Source organism: Macrobrachium rosenbergii, chromosome 41 (genome assembly GCF_040412425.1).
Source record: "Macrobrachium rosenbergii isolate ZJJX-2024 chromosome 41, ASM4041242v1, whole genome shotgun sequence".
NCBI lineage: Eukaryota > Metazoa > Arthropoda > Malacostraca > Decapoda > Palaemonidae > Macrobrachium > Macrobrachium rosenbergii.
Window position 1 is genome coordinate 11,738,196 of NC_089781.1, and position 24,685 is coordinate 11,762,880.

Genomic DNA, 24,685 nt, shown 5'->3' on the forward strand with positions numbered 1-24,685 from the left:
ATGTAGGGAATTCCTGTGGTTAATAATAATAATAATAATAATAATAATAATAATAATAATAATAATAATAATAATAATAATAATAATAATAATAATAATATCCGACATGATTGCGATATGATGAAGATATGATTCAGCGACAGAAACTGAACTGCATCTCCTGTAAATATATATCCTGAATTATCGCAAAATTATTACGACACACGCAGTTGCCTCATCCAGCTAATCCGATTTCCTGCTGCGAAAGATAAAAATGGAATTTTAGAAAAGGTCGCGCGGCTTTGCTTCGATGTGAAATTAATTTCAGTTTTTGTAAAAGAAAACTATTGTTCCGGCTCTGTCTGTCCGTCGGCACTTTATTCCGTCCGCACTTTTTTCTGTCCGCCCTCAGATCTTAAAAACTACTGGAGGCTAGAAGGCTGCAAATTGGTATGTTGATCATCCAACCCCCAGTCATCAAGCATACCAAATTGCAGCCCTCTAGCTTCAGTAGTTTTTATTCTATTTAAGTTTAAAACTAGCCATAGTCGTGCTTCTGGCAACGATATAGGATAGGCCACCAGGGGGTCGTGGTTAAAGTTTCATGGGCCGCGGCCCATACAACATTATACCGAGATCACCGAAAGATAGATCTATTTTCGGTGGCCTTGCTTATACGCTGTAGCGGCTGTACAGAAAACTCGATTGCGCCGAAGAAACTACGGCGCATTTTTACTTGTTTGTTACGAAAGCGTTCGCAACAACGGATGACGTCACTCGATGTCTGAAACTGCATGACAACTAGGCTATAAGTGTTTTTGGGTAAATGTCACTATTTTTTGTATTATTAGTTTTCGTTTCATCTCTTGGCAGATTCGGGAGAGAAGGTATTCATTAAATAACAGTTTACTTTAATTTAATTTACTTTAATTTCAATGTTAAGATTTTGGACTCCAACATAGTATTAATTAATTATTATTATCATAGCCCTCGACACCGTGTTACACAAAAGTCTCTCCATAATAATAATAATAATAATAATAATAATAATAATAATAATAATAATAATAATAATAATAATAATAATAATTATTATTATTATTATTATTATTATTATTATTATTATTATTATTATTATTATTATTAAGCAAATATTCATATGGAAAAAACTTCAAATCCAGAAAATTACAATGAATTTTTTCCACAGAATGAAATCATTATACATGAAAAAAAAAAGAATAAAACCGACATTTTTTATGATTTAGCCGTTGCACGGAGTAAGGCGATTACGACCATGAACTTCAAAATGAACTAACAAAGATGGCTATTTGTGTTAAGCATACCTTAGTTTAACCAGACCACTGAGCTGATTAACAGCTCTCCTAGGGCTGGCCCGAAGGATTTTTATTTTACGCTACTAAGAACCAATTGGTTACCTAGCAACGGGACATACAGTTTATTGTGGAATCCGAACCACATTATAACGAGAAATGAATTTTGATACCAGAAATAAATTCCACTAATTCTTCATTGGCCGGTCGGAGAATCGAACGCGGGACCAGCAGAGTGCTAACTGAGGGCTATATAGCCGTTACGGCAATCTCAGACGCAATATTTGACGCGTCATCATTTCGCCACATGAATACTTTGTAAGAAGTCCTTCAATATCCTCTCATTTTCTCGGCTCAATGCTAAGAATTTCGCAAAAAACTTTGATCGCCCTTATTTGTGACAGGGAAGCCAGCTTTATAACTCTTTAGGCCTTTAAACCAATGCCTGAATTTTTCAGTAGTCAGAAATATTGATGATCTTCGTACTGCAAAATCTGCCATAGATTGACTAATAGAAATAACCTTGTTAATATATCTTATATCACAATATGAATCTGATGATCCATAAAACTAAACAAGTAAAAAATGCGCCGAAGTTTCTTCGGCGCAATCGCGTTTTCTGTTCAGTCGCTACAGCGTATAATCAAGGCCACTGAAAATAGATCTATCTTTTGGTGTTTCGGTATAATGCTGTATGAGCCGCAACCCATGAACTTTAACCACGGCCCAGTGGTGGCCTGTCCTATATCGTTGCCAGACTTACCATCATAGCTAACTTTAACCTTAAATAAAATAAAAAATACTGAGGCTAGAGGGCTGCAATTTGGTATGTTTGATGATTGGAGGGTGTATGATCAACACTCCAATTGGCAGCCCTCTAGCCTCGCTCGTTTTTAAGATCTGAGGGCGGACAGAAAAAGTGCGGACGGACAGACAAAGCCGGCACAATAGTTTTCTTTTACAGAAAGCTAAACAAAACAGAGATATGATAGATGCTAACAATGACATCAATGTACAGTCCACTCTGTCACATATGATTCATGTATATGACTCTGATGTATGATTCCACTTTTTGATAAATTAATGGCAGATCCGTGAAAACAAATGGCATTCATATTTCTTACTCACAGTAAAGACTAGTTTTGAATTACAGCTGATAAAGTAGAGAAGCCAAACTACACTATCTATAATTTCTCGAATTCATGTTAATAAATTTATGTGCAATTCATTTTCATCTTTTTTTATCAAACTTCATTTGTTATCAATATTTTTTAGGAAACTTGCATTGCAAGTTAATGGCCTTGTAGTTTTGTCTCACGTGAATAATAATAATAATAATAATAATAATAATAATAATAATAATAATAATAATAATAATAATAATAATAATAATGATGATGATGACGAAGACCGTGTCCTTAAATTGTTGAAATGTAACTTGAAGTACTACTATTACTAGAATAAAATTGTACTTGAATGCTTTGGGCTTGAAGTATGGTCTAAAATTGGTTTAAACAATGGTAGCATCGACGTCATGGACTTAATTTGTCTGTTATTTCACCGAAACTATTGTCTCTTGGTGAATGAGGATAGAGGACAGAGAATAACTGAAAGATATGTAGAAGGCTATATATATATATATATATATATATATATATATATATATATATATATATATATATATATATATATATATATATATATATATATGCACACACACGTGTGTATATATATATATATATACAGTATAATATATATATATATACATATATATAATGTATATATATATATATATATATATATATATATATATATATATATATATATATATATATATATATATATATATATATATATATATATATGATATTATTATTCACATTTCCCAGCAATACTCTGAATATATATATATATATATATATATATATATATATATATATATATATATATATATATATATATATATATATATATATATATATATATATATATATATATATATATATATATATATATATATATATATATATATATATATATATACATATATTATGACGTATTTTTAACATTTGCCAAAAAATTTCTGAATATAAATACAGTTTCTAATAAATGAAACGATAAATTTCTTATCTTAAATCAATATAGTGTCGTTATTCCAGTTCCAAGCAAAAGGAAAATCACTAACCCTAGCAGTTATATGAACGTGGCGTTACCAAAGTATTACAAGCAGTTTTCGTTGAGTCGAGGAAAAACAGTTAAAATCAAGCCTGTTTAAAAAAAATGTGTAAAAAAAATTGTATTTCCACCTATGAGATATAATAATAAATCGTAACTCACAGTAACACGCATAATTTTCTATGATAGTTGAAAAATTGTCTCTGCAGAAGCTGCAAAGCTTTCTTTTCCCAAGAAAATAGTAATAATGATAATAAAAAATGTTACTGTTTTCTCCAGCACTAGTTTCAGATCAGTTTGTTTGTCTCACAATAGATGGCAGCACAGAGTCCACTCTGCTTCTTTTGGTACCCGACAAAAGGAGGTAAACGTAATTTTGCGGGTAGAGTTTCTCATTTTCATCGATGAAAAATTAATAAAAATTTTTGCGTTAGGGTGGAAGACCCACATAATACACTGATACCTAATAAACAAGATTGCAAAATGGAATTTTGATAGTGAATTAGAGAATGAGTTCTTTTGTAAGACTGCGTGTAACTGCTATCGCGAATGTTTATAGTGACGTAACCTAGTTTGTAGTTTTTTTTAACTATGTTACATGTGTATGAAGATAATCATTATTCTCTGAAATATAAACTTTTTATATCTGCAATTTATTTATGCTGCAACTAAACATGATGTGAACTTGGATACAACCCATACTGTACTGTATGTGATGATTAATGCGAAAATCACTCTTAGCAGCCAACATCTCGAAATGATGATACTTTTCCCCATTCATTAAGATTAAGAAGGTATTTTTTATAAGTTTTTCCAGCAGAAATTTTCGCTAAAGATACGAAGAGGGCCATTAAATGACCGCACAGAAAACGAGAGTCAATACCATTTTCTATTCACCCACTCGCAGAAGGGCTGAATTTCTAGCTATCAAAGCAAGTGCGTCCTTACTTCCAGGAACAGCTGTCAGTCGGTGTCAAGACTTTAGTAAGTAAGTGTGTCACAAATTTATTCGGTAAAGGCATCGCTAATTCAAGTGTGAGGCTGAGCTGTTTAATCCATATACCATGGATACAGTGGTGAGGAATCGAAAGAACAATAAATCGTCCCCGAAAAATGAGAAAATCAAGAAAGGGAAAGAAGATACGACACCTGATCCCGATGACATGCTGAAGAAAAGCATCGAGAAACTTCAACAGTTAAATGAAAACATCAGTAGAGACTCGGTAAGTAAATACGGTATATTTCAAACCATCGAGAAAGTTTAGACTTAGAACGGTTACGCAATGAGAATACGGCGTCACAGGTAACAGAGGACACCCTGTGAAATTTCACTGAGTAACCTACATTTACTACCGGCATGGGTATACGGGGCACTGGACATGGGTGCGACGAACTTCCGTCTTGAACTTGATTTATTTTTTGCCAGGGGTTAGTTCAGGTTCAGGTATTTCCAGGTTTTGGCATCAATACTTGTCCGTAGTAATTTAACCTAGGTGTTCGCGGTTTTGAAATGGCAGAGCTGTTTGTATTTGTATTTAGGTGGACTGGTTTAATGATACTCCAGTCAGGCAGTCAGCCAGGTTCAAGATTTCGGGTATTGTGCCATATTCTCGCAGGGAAAGTTTAGGAAAGTAGAACGGAATTGTATTGAATGCATGTAATGAAGCTAATCTTGTATAATTTTTAAAGGGAATGCGTATAGTTTATTATGCATTCTGGCGCGCATTGGATCACCTGGCAAGAAAAAGATGTTTGGAAGTTAAATATTAGCTTACCAATGGTTAGCAAACGCCCCTCCCCCTCCCCCTCTCTCTCTCTCTCTCTCTCTCTCTCTCTCTCTCTCTCTCTCTCTCTCTCTCTCTCTCTCACTGAATGCATGTCAGTCGAGTTGAAGTAACTCGCAGGTCGTCGTTACATGAAAAATGGCATTTAAGTTGCACTGCTGTTATTGGCATTCTGTAGGTTACCCTCCTGTTGTTCGTTACTCCGATGGAATTTTTGTTCAGTATTGCGGTACATTTTATAATAGCTGTTAAGTAGCTCTAACCTTCTGGTGAACATTTACAGTTTGTCATTTTCAGTTGTAATTTTCATGTAATATTTTCAACAGTTTTTAAATGGGATAGGTACTGTCTAGTACGGTAGTTATTTGTGGCGTTTGGTCTTTTGATTACGTAGTTCTGTGTCTCGTTCTCCCTGTCACTCTTTTCGTATCGGTTTTAATGACAAATGGCTTTGATTCCAAAGTATTGCAGACCTTTCTCTCTCTCTCTCTCTCTCTCTCTCTCTCTCTCTCTCTCTCTCTCTCTCTCTCGTTTGAGTAATTAATCAGTATCTCTTCCTCGCTGATCGATTTATATAAATATTGTAACCAACCAATCTCCCTCAGATTCTTATAAAAAATGTAGTTAACCAGTTTCTCTCTCAAGTTTTATAAATGTTTTAATTTAGTCTCTCTCTCTCTCTCACTCAAAGAATAGGCTTGATGGCAAATGGCTGATGTTCTAATGGATGTCTCCGTGTACATGCGTGGCGTCTTAGCGTGACGCCAAATGGCCATAGCATGGGGTTGGGGAATCGAGTACAGTACCGTGTGCTTTCTCTTTCTTCTGCGGTTCTAAGGAAAAGCTTAATGACGACGGAGGAGGAAAGAGATCCCTGTCACGCGACCAGACTGCAATGCACCTCTGATTTACCGTAGAATATCAAGTAGCTCTCTCTCTTTCTCTCTCTCTCTCTCTCTCTCTCTCTCTCTCTCTCTGTGTGTGTGTGTGTGTGTGTGTGTGTGCGCGCGTGTGTTTGTATGAGTTGGCAACAAAGGAATTCAATTTTAGAAGCGAGTTGCGTGCTGGATTTTATGATATTTAGTCTCTCTCTCTTTCTCTCTCAGGTCTGAATAGTCTCTCTCTCTCTCTCTCTCAGGTCTGAAGGATTCAGTGGCAGCAGTAGCATTTTAGGCTCACTGCCGAGTAACGCTAAGATCAGATCCCGTCCGAAGAAACGAATGGCATGAGGCTTTTTCTTTATAATCCAATGTGCCTCTGTTGACCTAAGCAGTTGGCTAAGTACCAGGGCGTTAATAACCTGTTTTCGGTTCCTGCTGAAGGTGGGAAGAGAGAGAGAGAGAGAGAGAGAGAGAGAGAGATAATGCGTGAGTGATTAATTCCCAGCAAAAAGCAAACCATCACATTTTTAACGGAAGGCAGTCCGCTGGCTCTCTCTCTCTCTCTCTCTCTCTCTCTCTCTCTCTCTCTCTCTCTCTCTCTCTCTCTCACCCACCCACCCACCCTATTTGGTAGGCTATCTGCATGCTGTGCGGCCACTTTTAGATGGCATTGGAAAATGCAGTGCGTTGGAGACCCTGAATTTATAGGAGTTTCCTTTTACTGAAAATAGATTTCGTGGAATTATACTCCATTTTATAAGTGGCACTCTAGATTCATTTAATGCAAATGGTCATATATATTTTTATGGGTAGTCTGTTGTTGATATATATTGTTTGGAATAAATCAAAGGATAATTGTAGGCCATTTGTAAAGGAAGTATTTATTTTTTGTAACAGCCGGCTTTTAAAAATAACCGGTATTTAACGACCGTCTTTGGTAATAGACGAATCATCCCAACCGTAGGAAACGTAGCTCGTTATCTCGTTACACAGAGATGGCGTTACGTGCCAAGATCACTATTAATTATCACTAAGTCGGAAAGAAAAATTGTAGACCAGCATTTTGTATTTTGTATAGTATGTGTAGGCTACGATGTACTTGCCAGGATAGGTACATGCAAGTATTGTAAGGGTCAGTTGTCTTATCCGATGTAAATCTTTGTTTTGTAATACACAGCATTTATCTTTATGATCAGCCAGGGGAATTGGTGGATGACTGAATTTATGATGTTGAAAGGTTCGTGTATTCTAACGTATGATTTTTTGTTAAACTAGTTTAGCCAGTGTGGTTAAGATCCGAAACGCAACGAAAGATTCGGTTTCAGTGGTTTCACTAATATTCTCTCTCTCTCTCTCTCTCTCTCTCTCTCTCTCTCTCTCTCTCTCTCTGAAATTACCCCACGTGGCCTCCTAATATTTTTGTTGAATTGAATTGAATATAGAATTTAGGCCCAAAGGCCAAGCACTGGGACCAATGAGGTCATTCAGCGCTGAAACGGAAATTGAGTGTAAGGAACTTTGAAAGGTGTAACAGGAGGAAAACCTTGCAGTTGCGCTATGAACCGGTTATTAGGAGAGGGTGGAAAGGAAGATGGAAGAAAGTGAATATGAAAGGAGGTACAGTCAAGGGAACGAAAGGGGTTGCAGCTAGGGGCCGAAGAGATGCTGCAGAGAACCTTAACGAATGCCTACAGTGCACTGCATGAGGTGAACTGACGGCACTACCCCCCTACGGGAACTAATAATTGTTTGTCCATTACTAGAACTTAAACGGCGGAAAGTAAAATTGGTAAATAAAACATATGCTAATTGTCTATTTTGCATACGAAGGAACAGGTTACTATTCTAAAAGGCTTGGATTTCATGGTCTGTCAAGTACTGTAGGGAATGTAACATATTTCGAAATATGAGAATCCTTTAATTGCCCAAAATGGTTAAACAGTTTTTTTTCTACTCTTCTTGGGATCTTAGAAGTACCGTTTTAGAAAAGGTACTTACACCAGTTTTGTGTGCGTTATCATATTGGGAGTGATTACGATAGCGATAAAGCTTTCATTAAGGGCAGTGGTTAAGTGGTTGTGGAGAGTATATAATGAGTCATACAGTATTAAATCAATTACCTTATAATCTCTGTTTGATATTGCTTCTTGGAATCGACGGCAAATTTGTACATTTTTGGATGACCTTCAAGATTCCCATTTTGATGCTCAGTGGGACGCCTTATTTAGTACTAGCCCCTCGGATTTCAAAGTATTATATACACCCATTTCTGTATTGTGTGGTCGACAAATTATATTAATAAACGTCACCTAGGTAACGAGTCAAAGTAGCACCCCAATTTTTGTTTTTCCGACCGGTGTTTCATCAGAGAAAATAGTAATGCTTCTCATCATTCTACGTGAGACAGCCATCATCCTCACACTTTATCATCCGCCACATCACTAAACTATAACCAGTCTCTCCACCTACCCTCGAGGGATAGGAGAAGGCCCACGTCACTGGTACGGCCGGGTCGCCTTGGCATCATCTCAGGAGGAAAGGTGAGGAGGAGAAAGATGTATCCGACTCTCTTGTCCCCCTCCCCTGCCTTCCACTCCCGACACCTCACCATCCCCCTCCCTAGTGCCCCCATGTCTTCTGTTTGCCACGTTAACGAAGATCACTATCGGGTCAAACCACCCTCCTTTATGGGGTCCATATGTCTCTCTACACAATATACACACTAATATATATATATATATATATATATATATATATATATATATATATCACTAAATCCACGTCAGAAGGTGAGTGAAAACCGGGACTTTGAACAAGTATTTTCGTAGTCTATTTTACATTTGAAAGTACTTGTTCAAAGTCCTGGGCTTCACTCACCTTCTGACGTGGATTTAGTGATATTCTCAAGCATGCGTTCCTTCGTGCTGCATTGGATTATGTATATATATACATATATATAATATATGTGTGTGTATGTATATAATGCAGGTGGCTATGAATCTGTACACGTTTTTACCGTACGTCTTCGTATTTACACGTAAGTGCAACCATGTTAGAACTACACAAATACTAATAATTACACACAAGTAATTTCCTCCCCCTCCAAAAAAAGTGTTATTAAATTTTGAAGACCTTGTCACTTTGAATGTTATTACTGAATACAGTATAATACAGCTCTCTTGTCCACCACTCCTCTAGAAAAAATAAAGAAGCTAATCGAGGAGGAAATGTGAACACTAATTTCCTCACGTTCTCCCAGATAGGCTACTACTACAAATGATGCATCATCGGTCTAGCTTTCAAATCTCTCTCTCTCTCTCTCTCTCTCTCTCTCTCTCTCTCTCTCTCTCTCTCTCTCTCTCTCTCTCTCTCTCTCTCTCGTTTTGGTATTTTCTACACCTATTTTGCGTTTGGTCTATCGATGATCAAAGGCTTGCCTTTTTTGCCTCCTACTCTGAAATAGTTTTCCTCAGGGTCATCCACGTTAATTTCTTTTTAGTGCCATTTATGAAAAGTTTCACTTTCAGTATTATCTCAAATAGTTCTTCCGTAAAAAAAAGTAATGGCGATAATTTCGAAACGATTTCTTTTCATTTCCAAGGTGGTGTTGTATCGTTCCAGTGTGTAGGTTTCGTGTTTTTACACACACATGCAACATATATATATATATATATATATATATATATATATATATATATATATATATATATATATATTTGTGTCTGTATGTATGTATGTATATGTATGTACATATATACATACATATATTGTGCGTCTGTGTACTTTTAGTGACATTTTCTCTCAAGTACTTTGAGTTCGCTTGGTAAAGGAGTAACGCCTTATAAACCATCAGACTATTTTTCTTTAGCCCATAACCGAAGCTGTGCAAGCGCGTGATCGCAGCCTATTAGATTTAACCACCGCAAACACTTTCGTAGCTGGGGAGCATATGGTTTCTTATTCTTTACTTGAAAGTTTGAGAAAATTTCAGTTTCAGCGCCATAATACCCAGATGAATGGGGGTCTTCTCTATGTATGGGGTAATAAAAAAAGTTGGGGAGTGCCCTTTTTTTATCCTCTATATGGATTTTATGGACACGCCGTTGAGATTAAGCTCGTAAAAGAGATGGTGTAGAATAAGCATTTTCCATTTCTCTCTCTCTCTCTCTCTCTCTCTCTCTCTCTCTCTCTCTCTCTCTCTCTCTCTCTCTCTCTCTCTCTCTGTGGAGCAAGTAGTTGCAGTACAAGGAAATGAATAGAATTGTAGAATGGACATTTTAAATATAAGTATTTCTCTCTCTCTCTCTCTCTCTCTCTCTCTCTCTCTCTCTCTCTCTCTGTGTGTGTGTGTGTGTGTGTGTGTGTGTGTGTGTGTGTATGGAGCAAATAGCTGCAGTATAAGAAAATTAATAGAATTGTAGAATGTACATTTTAAATATCTTTCTCTCTCTCTCTCTCGTGTGAGACCGCGTACTTTCAGTTTATTTTAACTGGAAGCTCCATCTTTATGTAAACATTCACTGGTATTTGTTTGTCTAAACTCACATCAGATCCACGAAGTATTGAACTGCCAGTGAAAGTTTGTGTTCATTATCGTCAGCTGTTTGTTAACTCCGCAAATACTTTGCTCATCATCCTCATCGATTGTTAGGATTGGTCAGCCTCAACATCATAGCCACCACAGTTAAGGGTGTTTTTTTTTTACCGAAAGTGTTTGGTTTTAATACAGAACCACACAGCAAATTGCATGATAATTTGCTTTTAATAATGTTCCATCCAGCAAATTGTATAATAATGATTGTTAGGACTGGTCAACCTCAACATTGTCGCCATCACAATTAAGGGTATTTTTTTCACCAAAATCATTTGGTTTGAATACAGAATCATCCAGTAAATTATATGGTAATTTGGTTTTAATACAGTACCATCCAGCAAATTCTGATAATTTGGGCAGCAAATTATATGATAATTTGGTTTTGATACCGTACCATCCTGCAAATTATATGGTAATCTGGTTTTAACACAGGATCAATCAGCAGATTATATGATAATCTGGTTTTAATACAGAATCAGCCGGCAAAATGTGAGGATTGGGTTTTAATACTGAACCATCCAGTAAATTATATGATCATTTATCATCCAGCAAATTATATGATAATTTGGTTTTAATACAGTCATCCAGCAGATATGGTAATTGGTTTTAATGCTGCACCATCCAGTAAATTGTATGATGATTTACTGGAGAGCCATCCAGCAACTTATATGATAATTTGGTTTTAATACAGAACCATCCAGCAGATTATATAATTTGGTTTTAATGCATATATAATCATTTATGCAAATTATATAATTTGGTTGTAATACAGAACCAACCAGCAAATTATTTATATGATTATTTGGTTTAATGCAGAACCAGTCATGCATATATGATTATTTGGTTTTAATACGGTACAATCCTGCAGATTGTATGATAATTTGGTTTTAATACAGAATCGCCGACGAAATTGCGTGATAACTTGGTTTTAATACAGAATCGCCGACGAAATTGTGTGATAATTTTGGTTTTAATACAGAATCGCCAAATACCATCCAACAAATTGTATAATAATTTGGTTTTAAAACAGAACCATCCAGCAAAATTATATCGTGATTTAGTTTTAATACAGAATCATCCAGTAAACTATATGCTTTGTTTTTCCCAAGTGTGGCGTGTTAATTTTTCGTCTTTTTCTTTTACATTAAAGTTCTTAATCATGACTCCTTTCCATTCTCCATGACAAGAAGCGATCTTCCTCCTGTTTTGAGTCTCAACAAAATGGTCTTTTCTTTTATGAAATATTGCCTCTCTTTTATGAAGTACCTCCTCTCTTTTATGTTTCCCCGAAGGCGAGTTTGCCTCGTGTAAATATCCATTTGGTAGCCTTGGTATTACTCTTCCCGATCCCGTCTCCTTCAGCCACAAAACCTGTTTCCATGTCATTGACCTAGTCTTCGTGGATGGAAGAGCCCTGAAGGTGGTCTTTGGCTCATTTTCGGTTTTATGTCAGTTTTCAAAGGATGAATGGAATAAGTTAGGTTTTTAAAGCGTCTGGTGTATTTAAAGTGAAGTAAATGAAAGTCTGGCCGTGTTATTTCCTTCTTGGAACGACCACGGGGTGTGTTTACATGCCACGTCGTCTTAATGGACCCCTCCCAACCTAGTCACTCCCTTACGTGGCGTCTTCCTTACCCGACAACAGTCTCTCTCTCTCTCTCTCTCTCTCTCTCTCTTCCAGTACTGTCTTCCCCAACTTGTTTTCTTGGAAATGCTCCTTGGTGCAGAAGGGAAAGGAGTTTTTTTATGGGATAGACTTGACGTGTAGATGGTGTAAACAGGACTTTTATATCTATTGGACCACATGCTGGAGAAAATTTTGTAGGGAGATGGAAAACTCGCCTCCCTCCCATTTACATCAGGAGGAATTCCGTTCCATGATCACTTTTTATTCATTTCGTTTTTGTTCTACGGTTTTTCTTTAAGATTGGAGACCTTGGCAACTGAGATGATAATGGCTTTTGGGCTATTGTATATTTATGTAGGACTTTACATTCTCTCTCTCTCTCTCTCTCTCTCTCTCTCTCTCTCTCTCTCTCTCTCTCTCTCTCTCTCTATATATATATATATATATATATATATATATATATATATATAGGCCTTCATTGTTTATTCTTAAATTTTACTGGTCAGGCCAAAACATTCGTTAGAGCAACTTACGTCTGAGAGATTTCCGTTAACATTTTAGTAGTAGTTTGTACCGATTTCAGTGGATTTATAATTTCATGCTAAACTTAGCTTGACTTTATTATCGAAAAGACGATCAACAGTTTATTTTAAATGTTGTGGTTCCTTATCCACATTACTCAGAATGATTACCACTGCCAGTAGCAGAAAATCCAACGTCAAAACATCTCGTTACCATAATTTGGAGAGCAGCTGGTAACGAAGGGACTGAAGAAACCCAAGCAGTCAGGAGAGCTGGAAGGATTCTCAGGTCAACCTTCTTTCCAGTTGCTTGGACATGACAGTCGTTAGTCTTGCCTCGGTATCTTTCTCCTCTTTTTTTTTTATTATTGTCTAGGAGCGCTTTGTTATCTGTGGTTAAATGACGGAGGTGTTTTTTTTTTACTTTTATTGTAGAAGGAAACCTTGAAGGAGGAAAGGATTTGTCGTTGTTCATGAATTTCAGGACTTAGTAGCGTAGGTGTAAGCAAGGTCTATATAGACCTTGGGTCTAAGTGCTTTATTGTATGTTGGTATTCTTTTACAGTATGATGAGAAAGCTTTCAGTATAATAAAATGACTGAAATCTTATGTTATTACAATGGCAATCCTTGGAAGTCGTGAATCCCTTCGAGTCCTAGCCTTCTACAGTGATGTAGGCCTATGTCACTGTATATTGCAATAATGCTCAACCAAAACTCTCCCCTCCCACACACGCAATGTATTGGAATACTGCTCAAACAAATCTCTCCCCGCAGCCCTTCTCCACACACACACACACACACACACACACACACACACACACACACACACATATGCACGCACTAGACGCAGTCAGCATCAAGAAGCCATCTCCGAAAATCCCGAGTGCAATTACCAAACAATTGCTCCTCAGACGATATCCAAACCGGGGGAAAATAACGGCCCAAAAATCGAGCAAAGATTCAGCTCAATTAGGAGGAGGATACAATCTAGGGAAATTGAAGACTCGAGTCGTTTTTTTTCCTGTTTATATGGCGAGTGGTTCTCAACGGTTCTTCAGGGACGACGACGTCGACAACGTCTGCTGCGTCTTTCGGTTCTCCTCCCGGGTTCTTCCTTCCCCGGGTCCTCTCCCGACCTCCCGAAATTGCTTTCAGGCGACGAGGCACTCGGGCGGAATGTCAGGGAGAGGCATAATCGATTCAATTTTCTCGTTTACGTAGATTAAATCCGGGGAGGAGGACTTTGTCAGCGACTTGACTTAGGTGGCATTAGGGACGTGGTTTTTGTTTTTTTTTTATCCGGAAGGAATAAGTTTATTTCTTGTGTTTTCGATATTGAAACGAAGTCTTTAAAAACGGATGATTTGATATCAGGTCTATATTTAAATGTTTTTCTGCTAAAACATATATGTAATTCCAATATTGAAATACTCTTCGAACGCGGACGTTTTTAAATTAAATATTTAAATTTCTCTCCACAAAACTTTACCGTTGAAAATCTCTAGCAAGTCGAATTTCCATGCTGTAATTAAAATATATAACGAAAACATTCAAAATAAAAACTGGGTTTCCAAGTTACGAAGGTCCTAAAGTAGAAAATCCATTTTTTTTTTTTAGCCTTTTCTTCCAGCACCTAATTAAGGTTCATTTAAAGTCTGTAAATAACACCGGATTTTCCGCTTCCCCGTGGATGTAAACTTTTCAGGAAAATGGTGTAAACACTCGGGTAAACAGAATAATTAAGAAGGCAGTCTTTTCTCGGCAAATCCCGCTACTCCGGCAACTTATACATACTTCACCTAGACCAAGGTCTCCGGCAAATTGTACACACTTCATCTAGACCAAGGTCTAGGGAATATTCTCTAGACATTGATCTAGGCTTCGCTTTGGTCTTCTCTGTAGGTTTAGCCCTTCCAAGATCAGGTTCGTTTTAGTGTTTTTTTTTTTTACTTATCGTCTTGTATTCACTTTGGTTTCTTCTGGTTCCGTTCATTTCTTTTAGTTTGTCCTGATATTTCTTCTGCTGTTGTATGTGCGAACTTCATACGCAAGTTTAGACATTAACGTTAATTATGCATTAGTAATAAGGGCCCAGTTGTCTGTAATTATTGCCTGTAATACTTATTATTGGAGTGGCACTGCATTTAGTATTTTTCAGCATCGTCATTTTGCCAGCATTGTCTTATTTTCGCCTTTATACCTTGACTAATTTTTTTTTTTTTTTTTTTTTGCTTCCATTCACCACCGTCTTTTGTTTCTTGCACTGTTCTACAAGCAGTTTGTTCAAGGACACCGAAAGGCAAAGGTGTTATACCTAATTGAACGCGTTGTCTTCGACAAGAGAGAGAGAGACGGGTTCTGCATAGATAAGATAATTATATATATATATTTATATATATATATATATATATATATATATATATATATTTATATATTTGTGAGACACATATATATACACACATATAGCCTACTGTATATGTAGCGAAGCAGTTTCACAAGAGGATCCGATTACGTAAGATTTTATTGAATACAATAACTACATTGAAGACATTAATATGTGCTCAATATTTCTGCTTCAGATTTAGGCTACAAGAAGGCATCGCATGTTAAAATTTCTTGCAAGACACAGGAAGCCACTGTAAAGCCAAGCACATTGTTAAAAAATTATATATGATATATATATATATATATATATATATATATATATATATATATATATATATAGAGAGAGAGAGAGAGAGAGAGAGATATATATAGTGAGTGTCTGTGTATACGCGAGATGAAAGGAGATTTGTGGACGATAAAGCACAGGAAAGTCATGAATGACGGAATTTCAATGAGTCCTTTTGTATCACGCATACATACATTCATACATATGCATTAATATATTTATAAACGTATATATTTATAAATTTCTTTGAATAAGATGTTTGGCTTTACGGTGGCGTGTAACATGCGATGCCTTTTTGTAGCTTAAGTGTGAAGCAGAAAAATTGAGCATGTTGATATCTTCAATGCAGTTATTGCATTCAATAAAATCTCGCAAATCGTTTTCTCTTGTGAAACTGCTTCGCTATATATATATATATATATATATATATATATATATATATATATATATATATATATATATATATATATATATATAACTGAATTACGAAAATAAGGAACGTGATGAATATATATATATAAAGGCAATGCCAGGAAGGAGAGAAACAATCAAGTACCGTACTGCAAGGGTTTTCGACTTATAGTCCTTTACTTAGCAGACTACTGTACAGTAAGTACTTCATTTTTTCTCTTTAATTTGTAGCATTGTTTACATATATATTATATATGTATATACTGTATATTTATATATATACATGTATATATATATATATATATATATATATATATATATATATATATATATATATATATATATATATATATATATATATATATATATTTTTTTTTAAGTCGACTGTTGAGTAATATTTTGAGCAATCCGAAAATCTGAAATATTTGTCAACATGGAGGCGAGTGTGTACTATTTGGAAATGCTGTAAGTGAAGGAGCACGACATGTGACCTGCCACTCTTAATTTAACTTCAAATTAGGATTGCTTTGGCGTAGCTTGAAGTCCTGCATAATTAAAAGACATCTGAATCACAATCTGAATTACAGTAGCCAAAAGTTCCTTTAAAAATTTCAAGCAATTATCTCAAAGCACGATTACTGGGACTTCGGTCAAGTTAATTATTCCAGTCGTTTGTACCGCAGTAGTTGGCACTGGACATTAATTATCCGCATGTCGTGCATCTGATAGAGACAAGACGCTCGGTTAATTATTGCCGACCATCAATCTTGAACGATCATTCGGTATCGACGTTAGTAATGGACGCGTACGATACGGCGGCTTAAGTTAGCTTTGGACGAGATGGGAGAGTGAAGGATCGTTTTTTATTTATTTGAGTTTTCTATTTTGAGATTGTTATTCTTTACGGAATGAAAGTTAACGATTGTAATTTTCTGGAATCCCGTTGTTATCCTTTATGGAATGAAAGGTAAGGACTGTAATTTTCTGGAATCTCGTTTTTATCCTTTATGGAATGAAAGGTAAGGACTGTAATTTTCTGGAAATCCCGTTATCATCCTTTATGGAATGAAGGTTAGGATTGTAATTTTCTGAAAATCTCGATAATTGTCTGTGGTGATTTTGAGCATCGTGGATGAACTAAGGAATTGAAAGGTGTAACGGCAGTATCATATTAAGGGCTTATGATAATGTGTCTGTTGAATACATTGGATAAAATAGCCTTCTGAGTCAGTATTGTAGTTAGCTTGTTAATACACTGAGTATTGCTTGTAATCACTTTCCAAACATTTGTTGATTGCATAAAGAATTTTCTTAATCTGTATGAGGGTGATTATGTATACCTTAGTTTAACCAGACCACTGAGCTGATTAAAAGCTCTCCTAGAGCTGGGCCGAAGGATTAGACTTATTTTACGTGGCTAAGAACCAATTGGTTACCTAGCAACGGGACCTACAGCTTGTTGTGGAATCCGAACCACATTATAGCGAGAAATGAATTTCTGTCACCAGAAATAAATTCCTCTTGTTCTTCATTGGTCGGTCGTTGATTCGAACTCGCGGCCAGCAGAGTGCTAGCTGAGAACGGAACCCACTCCCCAACGAGGAACCGTGTATGAGGGTGAGCTTTTATTGTTAGTAAATAGGGAGAGTATAAATTTTTGTGCACAGGTTACTCGTTATTTTAAGTATTGAAAGATTCATTTAAAAATTATTTATGGCCAGATGAATGTGCACAGTTTTGAGGGTTAATCATGAGTCATTCTTGACCGTCGAATAATGATGACGTATTCTGTATTATCGAATCATTTTTCCTTTTAGCAGCACCGAGCGATGGTTTCACAATTTCAGTCCCGTCGAATTAATATATATATATATACTTCCCCATTGTTAACGGTTACCGGAACCGTTAGCCGGCGGAACAGGACCGACCTATAGCATTGTTCGAATAATTACCGTAGAAAAATATTCCCTCTGATGATGCATTGCTTTGTGGTGCTTTGGGAAGCATTGTATAGCGATTTTCGTTTCAATTAATGGCCTGTTCTTCGTATCCGAATTCCCCCCCGCGACTTTATCGATGTATGAGAATTCGTTGTGAAAATTCGTTGCCGAAAGTATATCGTTTTGTAATATTCGGTTGAAATGGAAGCCTTTTTTTTTCGAGGGTAATTGACATCGCCGAACAATTGTTATTGTTGTGTTGGCGGGAAATTGTTCACTAATAATGTATTGTGTTCTTCATACTAATTGAATGGCTGACTTATCGTAGAGGTATACATTCAGTATACATTTGTTCTTTAGATACACGTATTTACTGGTGTAATGACAGCGGGGGGCCTGGTCGTTTAGGCCGTAAGTGATATAGGCCGTAACATCTAAACTGGCAAACAGCCGAAATGGGTGTATATAATACTTTGATCCCCGAGGGGCTAGAACTCAACAGGGCGTCCCAAGAACTTCATATGGCCTAAAGTTGTGACGGCCTAACAGGTTCAGGGCCGAAAATAATACGGCCTTATCGTCCCGAACTCGACAGCAATTAGGCAGTATGGTTATCAAAGGAGGCAATCTATACTCCCAAGGATGCAAATTCAATAGTTATTGCTTTGGAATGGTGCTTTGTGATTTGCTAAAAATATATTCAACGTTGCTTCAGATATTAAGAGTATACTGTACGCTGATGGTAAGTTTTCGAGTCAACTCTAATGCCCAGGTTCAAAAAAAAAAAAAAAAAAAAACAGGAAAACAGTTAAAGCTCAAAAAACACATTTTTTGTAGTATTTTTGAGGTTCAAATCGAATTGTATAGAAAGTTGGCGCAAACAGGGAAGACTGTTTATCCTTTTTATATAGATAAGTTCATGAACTGCATAGCAAATATGTCAAATGATGATAGTAATGAACGGAGGTTTCCGTAGTCGAGTAAGGGTTGCTTTCAAAGTCTTGGACCCAATTACGTTCACTGTTAAAAGTCGATGAAAATATTCTGTTCTCTTAACAGGCTGTTTGCCTTAATATACATGATTATATATATATATATATATATATATATATATATATATATATATATATACATATATATATATACATATATATATATATATATATATATATATATATATATATATATATATATATATAATATATATATATTATATACAAAAATATTTATATAAAAATATATATGTGTGTATATATGTATATGTACACATATATAATATATGTGTATGTAGTAATAGCAGCAGTATAGTTATTTACTTATTTATTTATTACACACACACACACACACACACACCAACGAGTTCAACCCTAAACTACCCACGCGAGAAGTGTTTGTGTGCAAACAAAACAACCGATATGTTTGTTCCCTCTTTATCGCTCTCTGTGCATCTAACAACAACGAAATGTACATCATCCGTGCAAAGGTTTCTTTGTTTGTTTGGTTGAAACAAAGACTTGCCCCCAGGGAACGATCTCCTTCCGTGCCATCGTCAGCAGCAGGTAACCAGTTTTTACCAAAAAACCAGGAGCTGGTTCGAACAGGGTTGCGTACGTGGAGGAATTTGATATATATAAATAAATTCGTAGGTAACCTGTTTGTCTAATGTCAAGTTTATAATACCGCCTTTTAACGTAAAGAACTGTATTTCTCGTTTTTCCTCTTATGCATAATTCATTTATCTCCGTAGAGGGTTAATGCCGTGAGTGCACCTCATGCGGTTCACTGTAGGCATCTTTGCAACGTCCCTTCGATCCCCTAGCTGCTAAACCCTTTCATGCCTTTTACTGTACCCACGTTCATATTCTCCTTCTTCTATCTTTCTTTCAGCTGCGAGGTTTCCTCCTGTTACACCTTGCAAACCTTTTAATCTCAATTTTCCCTTTCGGCGCTGAATAACTTCATAGGTCCCAGCACATGGTCTTTCGCCTAAATCCTATATTATATGCTATTCTATGATTCATTCATGTCAGTGTCCTCCTTACCTCTGTAGGAGAGAGAATAAAGCATTTGAAGAAACCCACCCGGATGTGACAGGGCTGCGTACGTGGAAGAATTTGATATCTATAAATAATTCGACTGTAACTTGTTTGTCTATTGTTAAATTTATAATACCACCTTTTAACGCAAAGAACTGCATATTTCTCGTTTTTCCTCTTATGCATAATTCATTTGTGTCAGTTTCCTTCTTTCCTCTGTAGTAGAGAAAATAAATTATTTGAATAAACCCACCCGGATGTACTCAGTCAGATGTCGCCCGTTTCTTGACCCGGGACGAGTTCATGATGAATATTTAAAAAGTTCCAAAAGTGAAATGTGATTCTGGAGTTGAAATTCATTTGCATTCTCCCTCCCGTAGTTTTTATTTCTCTGGATTATTTTTTCGAGTTCTCATGTTTAAGCATTTATTTTATTTGATGTTTGATTTGTATATCTTCTGTTTATTTCATCGGTTTTTTTTTCTCTTTCCTTACTTTAATTTTACATGTTGCAGTTTTATCGTTTTTATTTTTTGTGTTCCGTCCCTGACTTCGATTTTACATGTTGACATTTTATTCGGAGAAGCTTTTTATTTTTTGTTCCTGATTTTTTAATTAACAAATGAAACAGTTTAGCAGAATAATGTAACAGTAACAATAGGTCAGCATTTGAGGAGGTCTTCAGTATTCTGACCTCTGTAGAATAAGGAACTTACGACAAGGAAAATTCTTAGAGGAAAAGGGGGACCGGATTGTTGGCCGGTACTGAGCGGTGCCAATCTCCGTGCCCACATAACAGATCCTCATGCCCAAGGTCTCTAGACCTTGTTCATGCCTATGGGGTATATTTTGCGCCACGAAAGCCAGGCTCACAGGTCGTAATCTCCGTAACAGCAAAGGGTGATGGCTATAGCGTGGATAGGTTAAGATTTTGAGCTGTGAGAGAGTCTTTCCTTTGTACCTCACCTGAACCGAGGGCTTGTATGTGTGTATGCCTGGCGTATCATATTTTCGAGTTCTCCATAACCACTGCTGTAGGCATTACTTAAGGTTCTTTTCAGCGTTCCTTCGGCCTCTAGCTGCCACCCCTTTCATTCCGTTTACTGCACCTCCGTTCATATTCTTTCTCTTCTATCTTGGTTTTCACGCTTTCATAACAGTTGTTTCATAGTGCAACTGCGAGGTTTTCCTTCTGTTGCACCATTCAGTTTCTGTTTCAGCGCTGGATGGCCTCATAGGTGCCAGCGCTTGGCCTTAGGCCTAAATTCCATATTCTATCCTATTCTGCTCCATAACCACTGACTGAATCCGTTTAACCTAAACTTAGCTCAAAACATAGTTGGGTAAAGGGAATGCAATTTTGCTACAACTGGTGGGAAAGGCACCTTTCAAGGAGAGAGAAATTATGAAATGGTGTAAGTGGAGAAGGTCAGTTAAAAATCTCTAGAACTACTGGACCATAAATAACAGAAATTCTGTGAAAGCTTCCTCATTTAGTGTAGGTTGCAGCTTGCTCAAACCATGGCCTTAGCACCACGGTAAGGGCTACAACAGGGGTACCAAGTTTTACTTAGAAATGTATACTGGTAGGTAAACTCTTTTTCATATACTTTGTAAGTGTAGCAAGGTGGCCCAGGTGAGCAACTTGGCCCTTTAGTTTGTAGTTTTAATAAATACTAACGTAAATGATATAAATAGGAGTAATACAACAGTCTGTGCATATCGGGCAACTTTTCCCTCGAAAAAAATATGAAAATGACAAACTCAGGCATGTCACTTGTTTTCATTCTCTCTCTCTCTCTCTCTCTCTCTCTCTCTCTCTCTCTCTCTCTCTCTCTCTCTCTCTCTCTGCCACTTTACATCGAGTGAACTCTGCACAGCAATTTCGTGTTCCCAGAATTCATACGGCTTGCATACTTCCTGAAGAATCACGTTTGTCTCATCCGTTTTTTAGATTTAGCTGGAAGAGCCTTATTTATTTGGCTTTTTATCAGTCTTTAGCATGACATCGTTGGGATAGCCAGGTTTGAGTTGCATGCTTTGTCTGCGTTATGACTCAGTTTGGATTGCATTATTTGAGCTGCATTTTTTATTTCGTCTGAGGGTTGCATTTTTTATTACGTGTAAGGGTTGCACATTTATTATCTAAGGATTGCATTTTTTTTTATTTTCAAAGGGTTGCGTTTGATGGTTGCATTTTTAAAGTTATGCCTAAGGGTTGCACTTTTTTGTAATTACATCTAAGGATTGCATTTTTATTGCGTATCAGGGTTGCATTGTTTAAAGTACGTCAAAGGGTTGCCTTTTTTAATTACGTCTAAGGGATGCATTTATTTATCAGAGGGTTGCGTTTAATGGTTGCATTTTTAAAGTTATGCCTAAGGGTTGCACTTTTTTTTGTAATTACATCTAAGGATTGCATTTTTATTGCGTATCAGGGTTACATTTTTTAAAGTGCGTCTAAGGGTTGCCTTTTTTAATTACGTCTAAGGGATGCATTTATTTATCAAAGGGTTGCGTTTAATGGTTGCATTTTTAAAGTTATGCCTAAGGGTTGCACTTTTTTGTAATTACATCTAAGGATTGCATTTTTATTGCGTATCAGGGTTGCATTTTTTTAAAGTACGTCTAAGGGTTGCCTTTTTTATTTACGTCTAAGGGATGCATTTATTTATCAAAGGGTTGCGTTTAATGGTTGCATTTTTAAAGTTATGCCTAAGGGTTGCACTTTTTTTGTAATTACATCTAAGGATTGCATTTTTATTGCGTATCAGGGTTGTATTTTTAAAGTACGTCTAAGGGTTGCCTTTTTTAATTACGTCTAAGGGATGCATTTATTTATTACGTCTAAGGTTTGCATTTTTTCATTACATCTAAGGGTTTAATTTCTATAATTACTACGTCTAAGGTTGGAACTTTTTTCACTCTCAATTTTGACTCGGTAGGGAAACCCTTGTTTGGTTGTTATTTCCTTTCTTAATCATGGTTCCAGTGAGATAGCTTGGTTCCAGCTGTTTTTCTGTCTTTTCCTTCAGTTGAATAGTCAATATTCGTACCAAGTTTAGTGTAAAGGCCTAATGAAGCAAATTTATTGCTAACTGGGCGTGGATGGGTGACCACCGTTGATAATCACATCACCAGTTGTAGCCCCCTCCCTCCATCCCCGTCGGTTGTAGGGTTGTACTTTAGAATATGGGCTAGCAACTGCATTATTATATATATATATATATATATATATATATATATATATATATATATATATATATATATATATATATACACACACATAGGCTATACAGTATATACACATTTATTTCATTTCGCCTAACAGTCATGTCCATGCCCTGGGAATGGGATATTTTAATGGGCTGGAAAAAAAAGCATTGCTCCGTTCAATGCAAATGCAGCAAAAGTCCGAATTGTGTTATTAGTGGGGAAAGCGGCTTTGGTCTTTTATTCATGGGCGAAAATTATTTCTCGTTTGACTTTTGAGGAATAGTAAATTGCCTGTGTTTTTTATTGACTCCGTTTGGCAGAGTTGTCGTGACTTATGTATGAAGCCAAATGTTGGTGGGTGGTTGTTTAAAATGACCCTATGAGCTGTTCTTTCAAAGACTGATGTTCGTGATTTTGGAAGTTTTTTGTTTATTATTTTTTGTTTATTGTTTGTTACTTTTGTCTTTCTGACACTGTCTCTCTATGGACATTAAAGGTTTCCAAGTTACTGTCTTTTTTTTTTTGGCTTTCTCTACATGACTGTGTATTGAACAGCGCGATTTTTTTTAAATAATAATAATAATAATAATAATAATAATGGCGGTGGTAAAGTGTTTCATTTAGAATTAGTTGGAAAAGCATTCTAAGTTAGCAATTGTTTTTCTTAGAATCTTCGAACGTATACGAGAGAGAGAGAGAGAGAGAGAGAGAGAGAGAGAGAGAGAGAGAGAGAGAGAGAGAGAGAGAGAGAGAGAGAGAGATGCATAATAAACAAGCTTTGGTTAACATTCGGGTTTGAAAGGTCATGCAAGTAATTTTTCTTTCAAGGTTCATTTATTGTATATTTCCCCCCTACACGTATTATACATCACCTCTGTGTAACTTGTCTTCTTCTCCTGAGGTTGAACAAAATGTCATTGCAACAGCATCATCAGTGAGATTTTATTTTTGCTTTTTTCGTGCTTAGAAATGTCATTGAAATATTAAATTCGAAGTTAAGAATAAAATCAATAAAGTTAGCGATAGCAGTGCACTTGATATATATGTATAGATATATATGTATAGTGTGTGTGTGTGTATTTGTATTCAGTGTGATTATTCCCTAGTAAGTGCATCTCTGCGTATTTCAGCAGGCATTTTGGGATGCGATTGGTAGCCTTAGGCCTTTTTACTATCCTGGTTGCAATCCACCACATTATATATATATATATATATATATATATATATATATATATATATATATATATATATATATATATATATATATATTGGATTGGATCATGAAAGGCTGACTATAGAATTGGAAGACGCAGTATAGAAGGTGGTGAAGATGTATGATATAGAAAACGATTTATTGAAAGCAATTAAAATTTACCATAGATGAGGAAGACATGTAAGAATAGGTGACAGGGAATGACTGGTGTGGTGTAAAATTGGGTCTGAGGTAAAGCTTTGTAGGTTGTCTCCACAGTTGTTTAATATCTTTTGGACTGTGGATGTAGGTAGAGAGTTGTGGG

The 24,685-nt window shown here is 36.2% G+C and overlaps 1 protein-coding gene across 1 annotated transcript in view; it reads left to right on the forward strand.

The window, feature by feature from the left end:
* Positions 1-4,442: 4,442 nt before the first annotated feature.
* The window catches only part of rt (Protein O-mannosyltransferase rt), a 74,945-nt gene continuing 54,702 nt past the window's right edge, over positions 4,443-24,685 (forward strand). Inside the window, exon 1 of the mRNA XM_067083986.1 lies at positions 4,443-4,708. Coding sequence (XP_066940087.1) covers positions 4,550-4,708 — 159 coding nt within the window. The 5' untranslated portion in view covers positions 4,443-4,549. The remainder of the gene's footprint in view (positions 4,709-24,685) is intronic.